Source organism: Endocarpon pusillum, assembly GCF_000464535.1.
Source record: "Endocarpon pusillum Z07020 unplaced genomic scaffold C698727, whole genome shotgun sequence".
Taxonomy (NCBI): Eukaryota; Fungi; Ascomycota; class Eurotiomycetes; order Verrucariales; family Verrucariaceae; genus Endocarpon; species Endocarpon pusillum.
In genome coordinates this window covers 69062-89795 of record NW_006913508.1, presented here as the reverse complement: position 1 = coordinate 89795, position 20734 = coordinate 69062, and the positions used below count along the sequence as shown (strand labels likewise).

The 20734-nt window shown below is 49.8% G+C and overlaps 5 protein-coding genes across 5 annotated transcripts; 1 reads left to right on the top strand and 4 right to left on the bottom strand.

Moving 5' to 3' along the window:
- Positions 1 to 2483: 2483 nt before the first annotated feature.
- On the bottom strand, positions 2484 to 5884 carry EPUS_02234 (Lon protease; the record flags this gene model as incomplete). The annotated part of the gene is made up of 2 exons (XM_007787717.1): positions 2484 to 2696; positions 2774 to 5884. The coding sequence occupies 2 exons, from the start codon at positions 5882 to 5884 to the stop codon at positions 2484 to 2486; spliced, it is 3324 nt and encodes a 1107-aa protein (XP_007785907.1).
- Positions 5885 to 6269: 385 nt separating this feature from the next.
- EPUS_02233 (uncharacterized protein) lies at positions 6270 to 7987 on the top strand (the record flags this gene model as incomplete). The annotated part of the gene is made up of 2 exons (XM_007787716.1): positions 6270 to 7696; positions 7765 to 7987. The coding sequence occupies 2 exons, from the start codon at positions 6270 to 6272 to the stop codon at positions 7985 to 7987; spliced, it is 1650 nt and encodes a 549-aa protein (XP_007785906.1).
- A 2267-nt stretch (positions 7988 to 10254) lies between these two features.
- On the bottom strand, positions 10255 to 11462 carry EPUS_02232 (uncharacterized protein; the record flags this gene model as incomplete). Its single annotated transcript, XM_007787715.1, has 5 exons — positions 10255 to 10419; positions 10473 to 11061; positions 11117 to 11199; positions 11255 to 11327; positions 11428 to 11462. 5 exons carry the CDS (start codon positions 11460 to 11462, stop codon positions 10255 to 10257), a joined length of 945 nt encoding a protein of 314 aa, XP_007785905.1.
- Positions 11463 to 12624: 1162 nt separating this feature from the next.
- EPUS_02231 (uncharacterized protein) lies at positions 12625 to 14311 on the bottom strand (the record flags this gene model as incomplete). Its single annotated transcript, XM_007787714.1, has 4 exons — positions 12625 to 12671; positions 12727 to 13302; positions 13349 to 13439; positions 13490 to 14311. 4 exons carry the CDS (start codon positions 14309 to 14311, stop codon positions 12625 to 12627), a joined length of 1536 nt encoding a protein of 511 aa, XP_007785904.1.
- A 1998-nt stretch (positions 14312 to 16309) lies between these two features.
- EPUS_02230 (uncharacterized protein) lies at positions 16310 to 20491 on the bottom strand (the record flags this gene model as incomplete). The annotated part of the gene is made up of 3 exons (XM_007787713.1): positions 16310 to 16930; positions 16980 to 20125; positions 20179 to 20491. 3 exons carry the CDS (start codon positions 20489 to 20491, stop codon positions 16310 to 16312), a joined length of 4080 nt encoding a protein of 1359 aa, XP_007785903.1.
- Between the last annotated feature and the right edge of the window lie 243 nt (positions 20492 to 20734).

Below are 20734 nucleotides of genomic sequence, written 5' to 3'. Positions count from 1 at the left end.
ACTCTGCAGTTTGCTAGAACGTCCTCAAATATACTTCGTACATTAGCCCTATGTGCTGGCACCACTGACTCAGGCAGCCAATCTATCATCCACAACTACCCACATAGTCTCTGATTCGCTTTTCTTTGTTGTCCATCTACTTAAATGAGCATGTAGGAGGTTTTCACCTCATCACTTATCTCAGACATAGCGCATGCATTGCCACAACGGCCGGCCAAATTTGAACAGGTTCTTCCAATCGCGATGGAAGTTCGGACTACTGCATTGCATCCCTTCCGCCTGCACAGGTATGGAAGTAATTCATGAAGTCCTCTGCCGTCCTTTGGCTGCCTCACTCGGGCAGCAACGTCAAACTTTCCGCCCATTCGGCGACTTGACAAACTTACGTGTCCCCTAACCATACTTGATACAACTCTAACAGCATGAACTCGTCACTGCTGGCCCTACTCACTTGCGGACACTGCGGCCCTATCCGTTACTGGGCCGCCAGAAGCTGACCTTTCCTATTCCTTTTCTGCGTGCTCGTGATATTCTGGTTGTTCTCTACGATGAAGCAAGAGAACTCTATTATTCTTGCACATGTCACCCATGATCCGGTTGCTCCGCTGGGACTGCCCTGCAACACGAAAAGATCACAACGTCCACTGCCTGCAAAGCTGAGTGGTGGCCGATTTCAGATGGCTGGGACCCAACAGCCATGCATGTAAGCTGCAGACAGCATCGCCTTGAGCTGGGGTTAACCCACCAGTAATTGTTGATGTTTCCTACAGCTACTCTCTGACTCTTATTGCTGGTCTACAAACGAGTAGACTGATGCCCTGCCATACTCTACCAGTACGAAGTAATTTCGTTATACCAACGATGCATATCAGACAGTATGTTGGGATATTTTTCGAGATAGAGCACCGACGATCGCTTTCTCGAGCTTCGAAACTACGGTGGATTATTCTTTCTGTAGCTCGCACGAGATGAGAATAATTTCCCATGCTGTCTTGGAGACCATATGGTGGCATCTAGCTTACATTACGCGTCTAAATCGAATATGCCTTAGCAACAGCCACCAGAGAGCCACTCTCGATGCACACAATCATTTCCTTTCGCCAAATGTTCAGGACATCAGGAGAGAAAAAAAACCACCTTTAACCTTCCACTATCAGGACCAGCTCGCAGGCTCTCCATGAAGATGATGGCATGTCGAGACTTCAAAAATGGGCAATATTCAACTCACCGCTCAGTGACCATGATGATCAGAGACAAGTAAATTTCCTTCCTGTCTGAAAAGCATTAGGCAGAAAAGTGCCCTATGTTTCATCACCGATGTCACGGAGTCATTCTCAGCCTGAGAGACTGGCTGAGCTACACTGCGCCTGCTTCTGAACCACTTGAAAGTCTCCGGGGATATCTCTGGGTAGTAGTGCAGCTCTCTTATACATTTTCCATTTCCTCACTGTCTTCTTACCTACCAGATAGGCACCATGGCTTCGAGGCTGCCCTTCATCCAGCGCACCTGGATCGGAAAGAGTGAAGATTCCTCGTATCATCTCATCCTCACTCCTGCTTCCAGTCCTGAAATCATTACGACCAAATCAACCTCTCCAACCAGCCCCTTTCACAGTTACTTACCCTAGTACTATCCATCTGTATACCTGAAGTCCTCCCGACAACCGATTCTCTCGCTACAAAAAAGGGGCATTGCATATCCAGAAATCATCAGAGGGTTCTATCACCCCGCTCTTCAACGGAGTCAGTGGAGATACATCAATTTAGTGCGATTCGAAACCCACAAGCGCTGTCCTTTGGTGGAGTGGTTGCTGTGTCCTTTTTCTAACAGTGCTTTTCCACGACACTGCCATGTCCCAAAACTAGAAGTCCAAAAAGCTACCACTTGCAAGAACAACCATGCTGTAAAAGCATGAGTTATCCTGTGGCACGAAGAAAAGCCACATCCGATCTCATCTTCACATTCTGAAAAAGGAAAGATCCTACTTGTCTAACACCACGTGCGGAACATATCTGTATTTGAAGACCCATCCATTCATATCAGGTTCCATCCGGTCCTCATCTATATACATGCCCATGCCCGTGCCCGTGCCAAAGAGTGGAGTTTTCATGGTCTATCCCAACCTGCCCTGCGGGCAGATGAACTCAGACCTAAGAGCAGTAAACGGCACCCATCCTCGCCCCGTTGCAGTTAAACTCTATCGGCACATGTTTCGAATGCTTGTGAACATGCCAGCCCTTGCGCGGAAATAGAGGCAGACGTACTCAACAGGAAAGTGTACCAATAAAGCCAGGCTCCTTTTCGACGCGTGAAAAGAAGCAGCAAACACCATTGTGATGCAGACCCCCATTCTCCCAAACCAGACGCAGCAGCCGTAGAAATCGAGGTCCAATGCCTAGATAGATCTGAAAAGACAGGATGCCATGCTCTGCCGAACTTCAGTGCATGGAATCCCTACAACCATGGTGATCTCCAACGGCTCTCAGTCATCATCGCTGTCGTCATCGTCCGACTTCGAGAAAGAAGACGACGACGACGAAGACTTAGTCTTCCGCTTCTTCTTCTCCTTCTCCGGCTCCTTCAACTGCTTTTCCCACACCGAGTTCGCTGCCTCGGCATCCAGACCTGGGAAGATGATATCAAAGACATCGCTGTACCAGTCCACAGCGTGGCCTTCGATGTTTTGTTTGATATTCTGTAGGAAGAACAAACATTAGCGCCAATCTCCTATATGTGCGTTGAATGGGGTGCTCGTAAATGTTTGGTGCTTACCTCAGGCAGCTCACACCAATCCCCCCAATTATCCCTGGGGAACAAAATCCTCGTACAACCGGCCCTTCTCGCCGCAACGGTCTTCTCTCTCAACCCGCCAATCCTTAAAACCTTCCCTGTCACTGTCAACTCCCCGGTCATCGCGACCGTGGGATCGATTTCCCTCTGCAGCGCTAAACTCAGCAGACTCGTCGCCATCGTGATACCTGCTGAAGGCCCATCCTTCTGCACCGCCCCCTCCGGACAATGGAGATGGATGCGAGCGTGCTCAAAGAACCTGTTTTGGGGAAATTTGGTCGCGAGGAGAGATTTGGCGTAGCTATAGGCGATGGAGGTTGATTCTTTCATGACGGCTTTCAGGTTGCCGGTCGGTGCGAGCATGGGGCGAGAAGAGGAGGTGAGGGCGGAATCGAAAATGGATTCGACGTATAGGGCGGCGCCTCCCATAGAGGTCCATGCCAGGCCCATGGCGACGCCGGGAGGTGTTTTGTCGTAAAGGCGATCGGAGGTGAAGATGGGAGGGCCTACGTAGTCTTTGAGTGTATCCCGTGAGATGGTCACGTGAACGGTGTCGGGCACCTTGAGAGCGACCCGAGGTTTCTCGGTGGTCTCTTTCGAGATGTCTTCCGGTGTCTCCTTGACGTCTGAGTCGTCCTTTTCAGCTTCCTGTAGCGCGGCTTTACCTTCGGCTGTCAATGCCTCTGACTCGGGGAACGCTTCCTCACCGAGGTCTTGGATGATTTTAAGTGCAGACTTGCGGTAGACCTTCTCAATCTGCTTCTTGAGGTTGCGTACTCCGGACTCGCGGCAGTATTTGTTTATTAGTTCTTCAATTCCCGAGGCATCAAGAGTAACATCGACATCTTTGAGACCGCTTAGTTCTTTGGCTTGTGGCGCAAGATAGCGTTCAGCAATAGCCTTCTTCTCGTCGGAGACGTAGCCACTCAACTCTATCATTTCCATACGGTCGAGGAGAGGACGTGGGATGGTGTCGGTCATGTTGGCGGTGCAGACAAAAAGAACTTTCGAAAGGTCTACAGGAATGTCCATGTAATGATCTAGAAAGCTGTTGTTCTGCTCCGGGTCGAGAAGTTCCAGCAGAGCAGATGATGGATCACCTTGATGGCCCCGACCTATTTTATCAACCTCGTCGATCAGAATGAGAGGGTTTTCGGTCTGGCACTTTTTCAATGCTTGTATGATTCGCCCTGGTAAAGCTCCGACATAGGTCCTTCGATGGCCTTTGATTTCTGCGACGTCAGTCAGACCTCCAACACTGAATCGGTAGTATTGTCTGTTCAGTGCCCTTGCGATCGACTTTCCGATCGAAGTCTTGCCAACACCAGGCGGACCCACGAAGCACAGAATTTTGCCCTCCACAGTGCCACGGAGTTTTCCCACAGCGATGAACTCTAGAATGCGGTCTTTGACGTCTTTGAGGCCATAGTGATCCTCATCCAGGACCGACATAGCATTCTTGATCCCAAAATTTTCTGCGCTTTTCTGGCCCCATGGAATCTGAGTAATCCAGTCAAGGTAGTTTCGGGTGACGTTAAATTCTGACGCTGCTGGTTCTAGATGAGCCAACTTGTTCAATTCCTCCTCGAAGACCTTCTTTACAGCATCGGGCATAGCAAGCTTCTCAGCCTTCTCTTTGAACTTCTCCACCAGCTTGTCTTTCCCGTCTGATTCAATCCCAAGCTCTCGTCGAATGCCTTTCATTTGTTCCATAAGCCAATACTCCCGTTGCCTTTTCTGGATCTTTTGCTCCACATCTTTCGAGATCTTGGACTGCAGCTTTGCGTTCATGAGCTCTTTCTTCAAAACGATAAGCGCTTTCTGTAGCCTTGCAGCAACATCCATTTCTTGCAGGACGTCCTGTAGCTCAGAAGTCTCCCCTGCAGCCACTGCTGCAGCAAAATCTGCAAGCTTGGCTGGTTCTTCTATCACGTTGCCTGCCGACTGGGACATGCTGAAATCAGAAATTTGGTCCTTGAAGAGGGGATTGAGATTTGCAACTTCTTTGAACACGTTGACAATCTCAGAAGTCGTAGCGCGTATTACCGGGTCCCTTTTCTCGTGCGGTTGCTCTGCTAGATTCTCGACATTGACAAGGGAGACAGAATATTTGCGTAAGAAGGCTGTAGGCTCGTATTGATGAATCTGATTTGCGGTCTGGTCTTTGTTTGGCTCTTCAAAACTTGCAACAACATCGCCTCTGTTTTCGGCTGTGCCATCAATCTGTGACTTTTCTTCCCTAATAGGAGCAACTTCCACCATTGGTGCCGGCGCGTCAGGTGCGGGCTTGCCCTTGGATGGAGGCATGAGGGCAGTCATCCTGATTCTGCGGTGAGGATACAATACAGCTGTAAGACTATTCTCTTCACCATGGACAGGAAAGGCACTGGTGATCTGGGCGAAAACTCCCACTTCGTGCACGTCCTCTTTTCGCTCTATGATGTCTTTATCTGCTGCTTCGTCCTTGAAAAGAAAAGCCCCGACGTATGGCTGACCTCTTTTCATCATCTCTTGTATTGCCGAAGTGACACTCGCATCACGAATGGTGATTGCCTTGTAGAAACCAGGGAACAATGGCCGTTTGGCTATTGGTATAGCCATGACCTGTGGATAGATCTCTGGCACCGTTGGCTTTTGCAAAGCCCTCTCGGTAACCGGCTTCCTTCCTCGCCGCGGTCCTCCATCTCCGTCGCTGCCAGATCCTGATTCGCCTCCACTTCCACTACTGACTTTGGAACTGCCGGAAGAGGAAGTAGGTATGGGTTGCGGTTCGGGTGGCTTGTCCTTCGCTTCAACGCTATCTTCTGACCGGGAATCCTCCCGTAGCTCATTGTCCACTTTCCCCGCTTGGGTATCTTCTGAACTCTCATCAACGGCCAAAGGGTCGGGTGGTGGTTTGTCTTTTCGTCTGGCAGGATGGGATGAGAAGTTACGTATTTGTAATCGGCCTGCAGTGCTGAAAAAGCGAGGATCCCGAACTGGAGATGATCTTGTCGTAGCTGACAGTCTTGAGAGAAGGAGATTTTTCTGACAGTCCCTACACAGCGTCGATTGCGCGCTGCGCAATGCTGCTCTCCATGGCAAGCTTATCATGCTCCTTCCTGCAATAGAAGAGGGAAGGCGGGTTAGATAGTATAGACCATATGAGCTTTCATAGCCAGCTTATCTTTTGGACTTAGGATGTGGTGGTTAGTAGGTGTAACTGAGACAGATCTTGCGATGGACGATCAGTATTGATGCAATAGGACAAGCATCAGATGCATCATCAAAAAATCCGTAGGCAGTTACATAATGCAGTCGCTAATCCCGGACACTATTACAGTAGTTGCTTAACGCCGGAAGCTACGTAGTTAGCTGCAGAAGCCAGGCTAAAATTTTGCGAGGAGATCATGCATCTGAACGCATCTGATTTGGACATCGAACATATCAAGGAATAGCATCTCCATGCGACTGTCGTATATGAAACCCTCCATTAACGATGAGCATATCCATTGGTTCTACGTGGCCGCCCTCCATCGCGGCTCTACACGCTCGCCTGATAATCAAATCTTTTCAGCGAAAGGCCCAAACCAGAACATTCTCTGATTCGTCCCTTCGACCTCCTCCTTGTCGACATCGTCGAACGATCGTAAGGGAACAACCATGTATCTGGACGAGTCAGAGGAGGCCCTTCTCTGCGACATCTAGAAATGAAGTTACGAAGGATCCGTACCAGACTCTAGGAGTCAGCCAGAGCGCATCTCCATCCGAGATCAAGAAAGCATATTATACACTTGCGAAGAAGTACCATCCGGATACGAACAAAGACCCAAACGCAAAAGACAGATTTTCAGAAGCCCAGTCGGCGTATGAACTGCTTCAAGACCCAAAGAAGAAAGAGATGTGGGATCAATATGGTGCTGCAGCGTTCGATCAAGCAGCAGGATTTGATCCCAGCGGAGCTCAAGGCGGAAACCCATTCGCCGGCGCAGCGGGAGCAGGAGGGCCGTTCCAAGGCTTTGGCGGTGGATTCGGGGCCGAGTTCAATTTCGAGGATCTATTTGGTGCTTTCACAGGTCAGGCTCGGAGGGGAAGAGGGGGACGGCAGTCACCGTTCCAAGAAGAGATACTAGTCGGTGAAAACATTGAAGTTCAGACAAACATCTCATTCATGGATGCTGCGAAGGGCGTTTCGAAAGACATATTTGTTACACCACTGGTGACTTGTGGTACATGTAAGGGCAACGGCCTGAAGAAGGGCACCCAGAGGAAGACCTGCTCGGCATGTAAGGGCACTGGCACAAAAGTGCATTTCATGCAGCAAGGCTTCCAAATGGCCAGTACTTGCGATGTCTGCGGTGGACAAGGTGTCACGATCCCTCGAGGCTCAGAATGCCAAACCTGTGCAGGCAACGGCGTTGTCCGACAGCGTAAGACTGTTCGTGTTGAGATCCCTGGCGGTGTCGAAGATGGCATGCGATTACGGGTGGCAGGGGAGGGGGACGCCGCACCTACCGGTATGGCTGCCAACCCCAATGCAAAGTCCACTCAAGGCGATCTCTACGTCTTCATCAGAGTTGCGCCAGACTCACGATTTAGCCGTAATGGCGCGGACGTCCTATACACCGCCACAATTCCTCTGACTACGGCCCTGCTGGGTGGAGAAGTCACTGTCCCGACCCTAGATGGAGAAGTCAAAGTTAAGGTTGCCACCGGGACTGGTACAGGTGATAGAATTACGCTAGGAGGCATGGGTATGAGGAGGCTGGGCGGAAGGCGAGCAGCTTCCGGCGATTTACGGGTAGAGTTCAAAGTCGGTATGCCCAAATATCTCAGCGCCAATCAGCGAACGATTTTGGAGATGCTGGCAGATGAGATGGGCGACAAGACCGCGAAGAGGATTATGAATATTGGCCAGTATCAAAAGTGAGCACCCTTCCCATACCCCATATCCTATCTTCTACAAATTTTGGCGGCCGTCTAATCCTCCACAGAAATAATGACACATCCTCGAAAGCATCACCGTCGTCATCGACCTCCTCTAACAAAGCTTCGGACCACAAAAATGAAGGGTTCCTCAAATCAGCTTGGCATAGACTGACCAACCAACATGAAAACCTTGAACCGGACGACGATAACAAAACCAGCAAAGGTATCGACAACAAAAGCACGGACAACCAAGACGAAGAACCTAAAAAGGCGTCAGGCTCAGGCTAGACTACGGAGAAGAGCAGGGAGGATCTGAAGAGGAAGCCGAGTGGAACTCCTATGTCTGTCTGAATATACCCACATTCCCACTTTCGGGCCTTTCTACGGAACAACACCCTCACATGCAGAGCGCATTGGAGCACTTCGAAGATGCATAGCGTAGGGCGGAGACTCTTTCATATTGATCCATCGTCGGGAATGGCGGATTGTTGGCGCATTGCATATGGGTCTTGCTTCTGTTGCGGGGTGTGATCACCTTACAAAATGTATGTATACTATCAAGATCCAACCAACTTCTGGGATGAGCTGGTGAAGGCGGGGGCGGGGACGGGATGGGAGATGAGGGTGAGAAGGGGAAGGATGCGGTTCGGAAGGGGTTGGAGAAGCGGGGACTAAATGCACATTAGAGGGCACAGATGGAGGAACAGGGAGAGTAAGAGGGAAGGAGCTGTATATCACTCCAATCTCAACTTCTACGCTTCATACTCATCACGTATTCGATTGGGCCGAGGCCTTCAAGGTGGCTGCATAGACTACAGGATCTGAGGAATCTATTATCTAGAGATAGAGGACTTGTAGAGAGAGAGAAAGAGAAAGGACGAGACCTAATGGGCCGAACAGACAAGACGGTCTCGCCTTTGCATCGTGCAAATTCAGGTTCATGCTGGAAATGTGATGGGGAAGTAGGATTTGCTGCGGACAAGTCACTCTTTCAGACCAGTGTATTCATGTATAGATGGCGGGAACCTGAATCTATGCTCCATGCGCTAGACTGCGCAATCGCAAAAAGAAACGCCGTACGCCCATGCGATGTAATGATATATCCATGCACAGACCCGCCGAATTCCATCTGTGCGAACGCCGTTCCAAGCGTGGTGGTGTAGGCTAGCTGTTTCAACGGCATGAAACGTCTCAAAATCAGAGTTTTCTTCGTGCTCCCCAACCTCAGCTTTCCTTCGGCTCTCTTTCTTGATTCATTCATACCCTGGTCTGAGTGTATTCCGATTCGGTTCGATGAGGGGGTGCCATTGTGCGAGGAAGGTAATTGCTATGGTCACACCGAGGGTCAACAAACGTGATGGAGCCATTGGGTGGGGAAGAGGGAGACTGGGTAGTAGGACGTGTTCTGAAGCACAAGCGGTGGCCATTAAAGGAGAAGGGGACGAGAAATGGGAACGTCTTGCTTACCCCACATGATGTAGCAGCTTGCGAAGCTCAGTATTAATGTTGAGCGCCAGACACTGCGGATTGACAAGTCAGCTTCTCGTCTCATGGATGTAGGCTTGGTGGTAGCTGCCGCTGGTAGCATTGCTGCTGTAGGGCATATATGTGCTTTTGTCTGCCATCAACTAGCGGCGAAAATGTCAAGTCTGGCGATCGCCTATCTTATGCTGTCCATCTTCCCTCTAGGGCACTGAAGAGGGTACTATTGCCAGACAAATCGTAGTATAATCGTCCGGGCTGATACGCCTGGGAGGCGGAAAGAAACATACGTATTATTTTCCCCCTTTGGTGAAAAGAACCACGCCACTAGAGATGCAAGAACGACGAAGACGAGGCCAATAATTATTGACCAGCTGTATGAGACACCAGAAGGTCAGCCATTACTTTCAATAGAGATCTCCAAAGATCATGAAGACGCAGGCACAGGCGCAGGCGCATCGGCAAAAGACGACTGTAGAAAGGAAAGTGTTCGAATGCAGATACTGTTAAGCGTACGATGAAAAACTGGATGCTAGTGCTAGCAATACCAGATGAACGGTAGGATGAAAAGGCCAGCAAAGGGGAGAGAGAAGATCGTCGCATACCCGTTCGCCATGTTGTGAGGTTCGGGTTATGGCCTGGGCCAACGCTGTAGGTAGGACAAGATCTGACTGGAACTTGGTCGACTCCAATAGTACAAACTAGAACAAGAGAAGTGTATGCAACAGTGTGATGAGAAAGCCTCTTCGTGGATCTGTGAAGCTCCCAAAGTGCTTCATCTTGGTAATGCGCAGGCTGTCGGCAAAACTTCGGAAAGATATACCAATAAACTTACCGACAGGGTGCGAGGCAATCTCAAACTCGGTGGTCCAAGCTACAATATTTAGGGCTTTCCCAGTACCTCGTGAAGGTTTAGAAGTGTCTTGGATTGTGTCTCCATGCTTGAGCACTGCTGCGTGGCCTAAAATAATCCTTGCGAAGATATCCCCAACCACCAAACCCCCAACCACACCGCACACAATGTCATGCGTAACCTCTGCAAGCTAATAGCGAAAAGTAGCTCATGGCTTTCTTTAGGCGCCTTCACGACTCTTACGATAACTCGATTCTTGCTCAACCTGCAGTCCGTCCACAACAGGGGCAAGCTCGCTAAGTATCTCGTAGGCCTTCTTGTGATACTCCAGTTGAGCAGCAATTAGGTCTGCCAGGTTGCGTAGAGGTTCGGGCGTATCGAGTACCTGCGCTAGCAGTTAGCAATCATACACGTGTTCGATTTGCCGGCACGACCTACATTCTTCATCACACCTACAGCTTCTTCAGTCTGATTGACGAATTCATCTTCGGCAGCCTCGATCTCTGCTCGAGCCTCCTCGCTCAACTGACCCTCGTCATCTGGGTTCATGCCTCTACCTTGGATAGCGCTCTTCTTTGCAGCCTTGGTACTATCGAGTAGAAGTCTGCTATTCTCTACAGACTTCCTTGCCTTGGTCGCAAATTGGATGTTGGTGTTCAACGTCGTAGACCAGCCAGCCAGAAACCGGGATTGGATCTGCGCATCTTGGGCAAGGCGAGCTTCTCCAACTTTCTCCTGTGCCAATGCATATTGCTCAAGAGCACTTGCCAGAGGATCCTCGCTCGCCTGAGATGAGTGTGTCTGTGCTAGAAGCTGCGAGCTGGCGAGAGAAGCACGGGCGATAGCATGGTTGAAGGTTTTTGGCTGAGGTTTCGCGCTGGGAGGGGCCGTAAATGCAGCTTGAGCTTCCGCCGGAGTAGAGGCGTGAGATAGGAGAGTGACCTTGTCGGCAATCGTACGGGAGAGATCTGTGAAGGATTCGCGGATATTAGGGGGATAGTCGTAAGCCTCGTTTGAATACTGCGATCTGCATAGCTTCCGTCAGTCTTACTGCTGTAGGTGACAGCAGCCAAAAAGCTCACGTAACGGAGAGGAGCTTTTGATGAACCTGCTTCAAAGCATCGACCCTCTTCTCAAGTTCAATGTAGTCGGCGGGGAGTTGTGTCTGTAAGGGTGGGTCAACATCTGGGTGTCAACATAGCTAGAAGAAAAAACCACACCTTCTCATCGGCTTGCCCTAGCTGCTCCTTGACGAATTGCTGTGTGCGAGCTGCAAAGGGAGAAAAGGAGGCACTGTGTGCAGAAACTCATGTTAGTGGGCTCAGGCACTTTAAGCAGCCCTGCAGGCCTTCTCCAAGGCCGTCCGACTGCAGTTTTCCCTGCCTCAACATACCTGATATTCTTGCCGAAGGCCTGAAACTTGTCCATGGCGAGATTTTGGACACGAGGATGGCTCTGAGATATTGGTTTTGGTTGTTGAATGATTCCTGCCGATGCCTACGCTTCAAGATCTGGTAACATAGTCATCATGGTGTCCACATGCGAAGGGGTTTCTACAGCTATGAACCCTGCTTCGAGCTTGCGCCTGTACCCGGCCTAGGATGACGCCGCTCTAGCTCCCCATTAGTGCAGACATTCTTGTATCCACCAAACCGCGGTAAAAACACATTGACATAAAAAGCACCTACTGTAGTCACCATCTTCGAACCTAGAAGTACATAGCTACACAACACCTAACTCCCCTAGTCCAATCCCCAAATTGGCTTGTCTATATCTTTTATCAGTGCCGGGCTCAGACAACCCTCAAGTCCCAAAAGCAGTGCTCTTAGATTCACACTACCTACCACAAGAACAATAGTAGAATTCTAGTATAGAGCCAGGCCTTGGCTATCGTCTTAGAGACTTCTACAGATCATCATAGCCCTGGCACTTGAACGCGCTCTGGAATTTGAAGAATGGGTGGTCCTCGATATTTCCTCCGCATATGGAGAGAGAGAAGAGGAGTGGAATGGACAGCAGGGACAGAGTTTAAGTACTTTTCCGCGAACAGTTACGTGAAATCCGAGCTCTCAACGGCAGCATTGGAAATATGGTTGAGAAGAAAGAACTGCATCTGTAGGTCTGTGGATAGAGAGACTTGCATGCGGGATAGGGACCGTGTCTTGTCTGAGTAAGTTAATCGTTCAACGCTGAATAGTGCCTATCCCCTGGGCTTAGTGCATACCCTGGCCGTGTCCATTACAGATGATATGGCGTGCTCCTGGTAGTCTGCAGTATTTGCATCGAATGAAAATTGCCCTAACATACGAGATGCTAAATGTCGTACTAAAAGAGATTCGTCATCCAACTCAGAACCTCTACCGGTGACTCGACTCCTGATGGAAACGGCCGTTCAAAGCTTCCAGAACAAACCTCAAAGTAAGGAACATCTACCCCAATGTGCTGATGAACGGTCTGGTGATTGGGGTAACGATAACCGCTTGAGTCCCTGTCCAACCTGCATTTCTTCGCCATTATGATTCACATTCAAGCTTGCAACAGGTTGACCATGCCACTCAGATTGCACCGAGATAGGAAAATTGGTATTGGGCTATGTGAGCGTTGCCAACATGGCTCGCAGGAGTCTCGGATCGGGTGCTGCCCACTAGATCAGGGCCTGTTCTTTATTTTGGGACGGCCAGGCTCATCCTACCTTTCTTGTCTTTTCGAACCTCAATGACTTCTTCCTCAACCGGCCGTGTAATGATGATCTCTCGCTCCTCCTCTTTATGTCGTGAGGGTTTGCGAATCTCGACACGCTCATGACGCAAAGCCCTGCGTTCTGCCTCCAGAGCACGAATTTCTTCCTTGATGTCTCGATCCGTCTTGGGATGACGGTCAACCACCAGCGCCAAAGGCCCAGCATGAATAGAATTTGATTCGCCCATATCATCTTCGATGACTTCGCGTCTCTCGATGATCTCTGTGCGGGGCACAGACGAATGCCGTCGAGAGCGTGAGGTACGCGCAGGCGACACTTCACGAATGATGGTTTTCTTCTCGATAATTTTTTCTTTTGGGGAAGAACCACGACGTGATCGAGAAGTGTGACGAGAGTGAGAACGACCCTTTGGCGAGACAGATCGAACGCTTTCGACCTTCAAGTGGTCCCACTCGCGGACCGACTCAGGTGCCTCCGATATAGGCACGGTGGTAACCTTTCGCTCAATGATCTCTTCAGTTACCTTCTCCTCATTTGGAGGGGATTTGATCACGTGGAAAGTGCTTGCTGTCATGAATTAGTAAAATTCTGTACATTCGAGCTCTGGACTGACCTCCTTCGCGATCCCGGTACTCACGACTTAATGTCACAACCTCATCAATGTTGTCCTTCCCTAAAGCTTTCTCGATGATGATCATCTCGCCCTGGTTTTGTCAGCCTTGAGAATTCGACAATCTGGAGGCACGTGCCTCACCTCTTCGTAAAAAGGATATCCTAGCTCGAATAGCACCTTCGTATGTGCTAGCCGCTTCGGCATGCGTGTCTTTCCCTTCCGAGGATACGTCTTAGTCTTGGGGCGCTCGACTTCCCTCTCGGTGGATGAGCTGCTGCTACTACTAGTACTGCGGCGTCGGCTCCGTTGTCTGGTCCATTCTCGTTCTCTGTAAGCCCTAAATTCCTCATCCCCATAGTATTCCGGCTCCGCAATGCGGATATCCTCATAATCTCTTTCAGCATTTCTCGGCCGTGAGTATCGAGGTGGTGATCGGCTAGGAGGGACCGGGATAGGTATGACCGGCGGAGGCCGTTGTCTGGGCCTGTAATCATCACGATCGTCATAATCGTAGCGTCTTGAAGGTCGGCGATCAAAGGTATCAAGGCTCGACTGTCGCCTGAGCAAACCAGGTCGAGGTGGAGCTACCGGTCTGTGGGGCCGATAGGGGATCATTGCACCGCCTACAGATGGACCTCGAGGCTCGTAGAAGTCATCCTCATCATAATAGCGTCTCTCGGGACGGCGAGCAGGTGGACTATACAATTCTTCTCGATAGTAACGCTCATCCACTCTGTCGACTGGCCGAGCCGGCGGCGCATAGCGATCCTCGAATCTGCGTCCAAAATCCACCGAGCGCTCCCTCTCCCGCGCCATCATAGGTGGAGGTGGGCCTCCATAGCGGTCTTCGCTCTCTCGGGAAAAGCGATCAGAGTCCCAGCGGGGTCCAGGTGGTGGTGGTGGCGGTGGTGGTGGACCTCTGCCGATCGAGGATCGATACGTGTCATCATAGCGAGATCCCATAGCGTAGTGTTATGAACTGACTGGCGAAATGATTTTCAAGCTGGTTGGACAATGTGCGAAGATAATGTGGTCAAACAGCTGAACCACGAATAGCCCCAGTTTGACGTTTCATCCGGGTCAGATGGACCTGGAATTCACTACTCCTGTCGCCTCAGGCCAAAGGAATGCGGCAGAGGACGGCCTTCTGTAGTTCTGCTGAAAGTGATGCTATCTACAAAAATTTAAAGACGAGAGGTTGGTGAGCTGATGAAGCGAACCACATGGGGTGACGTCCCAGACACTTCCAAGGCTTCGTGGACAGTGTGAGTGGGGCTGCCGAAAACTCCACCCAGATGACCGTCTGTGACCAATAATCAACAAGTACGATTGATCCAGTTGTCTCAAGAATACTGCCATAAAGATGTTTCACCGCAAGGACTCTCATTCAGCTGCTTGGTCGGTTGTGCTGCTGTGCTACGGTCTATCGTGGATGTCTATTGTCCTGTCAAAACCTAGCGCGAGGTCTCTCGTCTATGCTTTCTATTCGAATGTTGAAACAGCGATTCTTTCGATTAAGAGGTGGCTTTCGAAGTCCAGAGCGACAAAACTGTTATGCAGAAATTCCATGCTTGCATCTATTCTATCCTTTGTGACGAAATATGCATGATACTTACCCTTACTGCACTCACAATTCCTCTTGCTTAAGTTTGAAACGATGATGACCTAGGCTCTAAAAAGTCATCTTCAGCCAGTCTTCACCTTACTATGCTCTCGAAGCCTCGTCCTCAGTCGAAGAAACATGTCCAGGCCCATTCCTACAGCTGTTGCAAGAGATCTGTTGACATCATGCTTGTCTTCCCTAGGCGGAAAGACCACCTACCTAGCACCAGATACGGCACGTAGAGCTGTGCCAGCGCAATCCTTTCCTCCTTTCTGAAGCCCTCCCAGCACATCGCCTCGACCGTGCAAGTCAAGGTACTCATAGCCGTCTCGACAGACCACACCAGGAGATGTAGCGGTACCAGTGGATCATCTGAGTAGCTGGTCAGAACCATGTGCGCATATATAACTGTCATCGGCCACATTGCTCTACTCGTTCCCCGAGCGCAGTAGAGTAGTATGTGTGAATGAAATCAGTGGTTGGAAATCACTTGCCCCGTAAAATAGCGCCAACTGCCCAGAAACTCAGCGGAAGATGATACACGGCCTCGAGGATGCCAAATGTCGTAAAAAATGCTGGCGGGTCAAGAAAAAACCGATCTTTGTAAGTCGTGATGTACCAATCCCTAAGATCCACAAGTAGTTGCGGCTTGACCGAGGTCGGGTAAAAGGGCGTCAGGTCAACGACTGTATATTCAAGTGTAGAGTGTCAGCTACTCGACACTGCTCTGCTAGAACCTAATGAGCAATGACTGCGCAAGAAGGGAAAGGATTTGGTGGCGAGAGAAAACAGGAGAGGAAGCTGGATACCAAGCATGATGGGTATGTGAACAAGGAAGAAGGAGAGATAAAGTAGATCGCGCTTGCGAGCCCATATTGGGCAGACGTCTTTCTTCATCGCGGAGTTCCAATATAAAACGGTGTAATAAGCATCGAGGGAAGAACTGATGGGGTCACCAGCTGATCGTTGCTCTTGAACATCGATGGAAGGATGATCAGCGGATAAATACCCCTACTTTTTAGTCACACCTGATTACGGGAAGGCAGGCCACGCAAATACTATTCTCGTTTTATTTTCTACGATATTGTACACTAGACCACATTCTGCCAACATATGTACACGCCAAACTATGCAACTGTCACGATGCAAATCATAGGCTGTGATACAATGGTGAACGCCGTGGCTGTTCAAGATCTTCCAAGCCTCTCGCAGAAGAGCAAGGCACTGCGGCGCAACAATCGCGAGCCTCTTTGATGACTACTCGTTGGAGTGCCCGTACTCCTGTCGACGCCTCGCTATGAAAGAAGAAGACCAATCTTTGTATTTTGCCTATCCAACCCAGAACCCATGCCACCATGTCAATGCAGAACCTGTGCAATACTTTCGCGAAGAAGTCGACACTTTTGCATCCTTGCCTCATCCAATCCTCCTTGGGTACCCGTCTGCAGCAAGGCCTGTAGCATCTGATCTACTCGAACCGCGCCGATTTCGCTGTCAAACACCACGCCGCCACCTTTGATTGTTTCATGGAGCCATTGCTCTATCACATAGATGAGATCATTTGCCAGGACGCCTCTGTTTTTGCCGTAGAAAGGAGCTTCATTCGCATACCACATAGACTCAAGAACATCGAATAGCTTTTCACACCCCACTTGAAGCTCAAGGAAGAGATCAACAACCCAAGTGGTGGAGGTGACCCCTCTCTGATACTCAAAAGCGTACTTCTCAAGCATCGAGAGCAAGAGTGGGGTTGGAAAGATGCTCTCGGATAGTCGCAGCCTACTACCCAAACTTCGTACCTTCTCGGCAACGACTTCATAAGGTTGAGCAGAATCCCGGGATACCGCTTCGTCGTGCACAGATTGGAGAAGTTGTTGCCAGGTTGATTTGATCTGCGACATGTCACGATGATCTGCTACAGCATAGATTAGGAGGCAGATATCGTAGTAGCCTGCATTGTCGGCGAATTTGTTGAAAAGCTGGAGACTATCAGCACATGAGATCAGTGATTGCATCGTAAAAACACACCTCGGTGATGCTAAGAACTGGCCCATCTACTCCAGCAAGGACCTCGTTCTTCCGCTCTCCTGACAAACGAGGATCCTCCTTCAAACGCTGGAGAACCTCATCTTGCAAATTAGCAACCTCAAGAAACTCTGATATTTCCTGCAGCAGCTTCTGCTTGGATTTTCGATTACTGCCTTGTGTGTACGTGGAAGCATTTGCGCGAGCTCGGCTAAGGTATTCTATTCGGCGATCCAAGGTCAGGTCAAAGCCACTTTTGGCCAGCTGCAATTGAACGCATGCCGCCTCATAGAACTGGCCCGATTGACCGTGGTATTTCCAGAGCAAGTCGGCATGTGCAATGTCTTCTGCTGATTTTCGCGTTAGGTAAGTCACAATGAAATGTGAGTCTGTGGCCAGCAGGCGATCGGTCCAGCCCTGGGATAGGTACCAGTCATACAAGTTGGTCAGGAATAACTCATCAGCAGAGCGGCTGATTACGTCGTATGTCTCATTTCGTCGCGTAGCAGTTATTGATGGCCGTCCGTCCGCGAAAACGGGTTCCTGCTCCGTGCTCTTGTCTACTGCCAGAATCACCTCGTGAATGAGATTATAACATCGCCTTCTAAATTCATATTTCGACTTCCGCGGATCCGTCTCCGGTCTGCCGTCGGCCACCCATGAAAGGGCTTCGTTGCCTTTGTCGGATTCATGGGCCACCTTGAGAGCAAGCTGTATTGCGCCGGCGAAGAATTGTAAAGAAGTGAACTGCTTGACGGCAGAATCAAGGTAATCCATTGGGAGGCTGTCAGCCACTTGCTGAAATAAGGCAAGACTTTCGTTGAGTAGATTTCGCCCATATTCAGTAGTACTGCCGGCTTCCGATGCCCGCTTAAGGAGCTCCTGTGCTTTGAAAATGACTACATCTTCAGCGCTACAGAAGCTGCCACATCTTCTCCTCAATGCCTCGGCGACAGTTTCGACATTTGAACCTTTGGCTATGTTGCGATTAACAATAGCCTTGACAAGTTCTTTCGCTAGCTCAAAGCCCCTACTTGTGGTAAAAAGGTTCTCAAAAGTAAGCCGTAAGAAGAGTGGACTTGATTCCTCGGCTAGTAATGGAATGATTTCTTCTACCCGTTCATCAAAGAGCACCATTATAAATGACAGCCCTTCGATGATGTCCGAGACAAATTTGACCAGTGAATGCAGGGCACGATGCTCGCCCTGCAAGGCTAACTCATCTTGCTTACTGTATGACCTGGACATCGAATCTGGTCCACTCAGCCCTTTGATAAAGCTTCTGTTAGTTTGAAAGAAATGTTGTAAAGCAGACAGATCTTCCTGCACACTTTTGATCTTGTTCAAGGGTACACCAGGCAGCACGGAATAGCCGCCAGCAGGTGTTCTTGATTCTTTCGCAATGACAGTCTTCCAAGTTGAACGTAAGAGCCGAGACAAGTACAGAGCTACGCCAGCGTGCCGTGGTGAAGGACGCACGGTATCAATGGGTGACACGGTCTGATCGGCAATCGCGTTCTGGTTGATGGTCGGCTTCCCACCATATTCAATGAACACTTTCCGGGCAAACTCCAGAACTTCTGGATCATTGACCCGTGCTATTCGCGAGTCCGGGGAGACCTCAACACCTTGCCCACAGGCCACTGCTAGTGCTGTAGCCAAAGTCTCCGTCCTTCCATAGAGCCTGATAAAGTATTTGATGTCGCCTTCTAGACCGTCCCGCCCTCCACCTTGCTGTACAAGCGCCACAAAGCCATCCACCAACCGTCGACGTCGCAATATGTGTATTCCAGTGTTGGTCAAAATAGCCACTTCTGGAGCAGGCGCGTCAAATTGAACAGCAAGCTCGTTTCCAAAACCAATTGGGGTTTCCTTAGGAGGATGATATGGCGTACATTCACCAATGTCCTCTGCACGGCTCCCTAAGCGCACCCAGACTGCTGATTCGGCCGAACGGCTGGGCTGACCAACCTCAGGAGGTCTAGCTAGGCGAGCTGGATCAGGAGATGAGATAAAGAGGGCATCGGTGGTTTGGTTGGGGTTGCTGGAGTAGAAGCAAAAGAAATATCCTGGAGCATATCTTGCCGCTTGCCTTGTTGTTATCAATGAACGGATTGGTGCATTCACACTGAAGTTTTGCTCGCTGATCTCCGGTGAAGACTGCACAGGCGGCACCTTTACGTGCTGCGCTTGCATATTCATCGGTGCACGACTGGTTGAAGAGCCCCATGTTGGTTCGCTAGTGGCACTGAGATAGATACGATACCCAGTGGATGTAGTGGCAACCAAATGGAACTTTGCAGCTTCTTGTGCTGATATTGCAGAAATGGAAACGATTTTCACTCTCGCGTGTAAAGTCCCATTGGGTGTAATGATGTGAGCAACACTTGAGTAGATCTCTGCAGCAGAGCGGGTAAGAGCAAGGGTAAGTCCTCCTCCAGTTGCCATATAAAATACCCTTATTGAAGAATCAGAGGACAGAGTATACACTAAGTCTCTGGTATCGTCTACGACGATCTGCTCCACAAAGACGACGGTCTTTGTTCCCAAGCTAATTGGAGGAACGAAATATGACAGATAACTGGACGACTGACATATTCTCGCGACGCGACGGGAAAACCACCTCTCATCTCGATAGTATTTGAGCTCGTAAAGTTCATTTTCGGTGCGACCTGCAAAGAACAATCTGCCATTTTTTGCCGATGAGGCAATAGCATTGATATCTTTACCTTTGACGGAAACTGATATTCCAGTCTGAAAAAGAGAAAGTGCGCCAGGTCTTTCTGAGCCGTCCTCCGAACCTAAACCCAGGAGCATGACTTCAGAGATTGTGGCCAGCACCACGACATGGGTGATAGAAGGAAGAAAGACACCTGCACGAGGTCTTGCTAGCTTGACGGCTGTGATGAGACTGGACTGCCCTTCATAGCCTAACAATTGTGGGTTTGGCACTGTGAAATCCCACATATAAAGAGCATTGTCAATCGTGACCCAGGCGTGGTTTATTTGTGCAAATAGTCCCATGCTCGTTGATGCTGTCGCTTTGTTATACTGCTCAAATATCTGGTCAGGAATATTGTGTACCCGGACTTTCTGGAACGGCGCCCAGGGTGCAGAGGATTGTAAGTCATACTCATAAGAGTAGCCATCTATATTCAGCATCAGTTATTCGAAGGCAACGCGAGAACAGTATTTCACATACGAGAAAGATAGCCGTCTAAATCTGGAAATCTAGACTCGCTCTCCAAAGCTTCATTAACAGCACGCGCAGCACGCTCATCCAGGTTTATGTTCTTTGAAGATCGGCTTGAATCGGTAGCGGACTGTTGCTGTATTGCAGAATTCTGGTCGGCTTGCATGAGGCCCATGTTCGTTGGCTGCGAAGGGCTTTGGGAATAAGCTAGGCCACCGTCATGGGTGATCGAGGTAGAAAAGGATGGTGCCGCTGCAGGAGGCTTAATGGCTGGAGTCTGCAACCAAGTCCCCGGAAGACTTGGTCTTGAGGGTGTCTCCATGATGCCAGGTCCTCTCCCTTCAACACCAACCACGAAACTTCGAGTATGTACCCCCAACTTTTATTAGAGCTTATTCGTCATACTGGCTGGGATGGGGAGTTGCAGAAGCGATCGCGGGCAATACTGCTTTGGTTGTGGAATCACTCCCATGCGATTATTGTGCTGTTATTGACCAGCAACGATATTTCCTTGATGCGCCTGGACGCGACGCGCACAGACCACTTCCAGACAGATTTGGAGAAG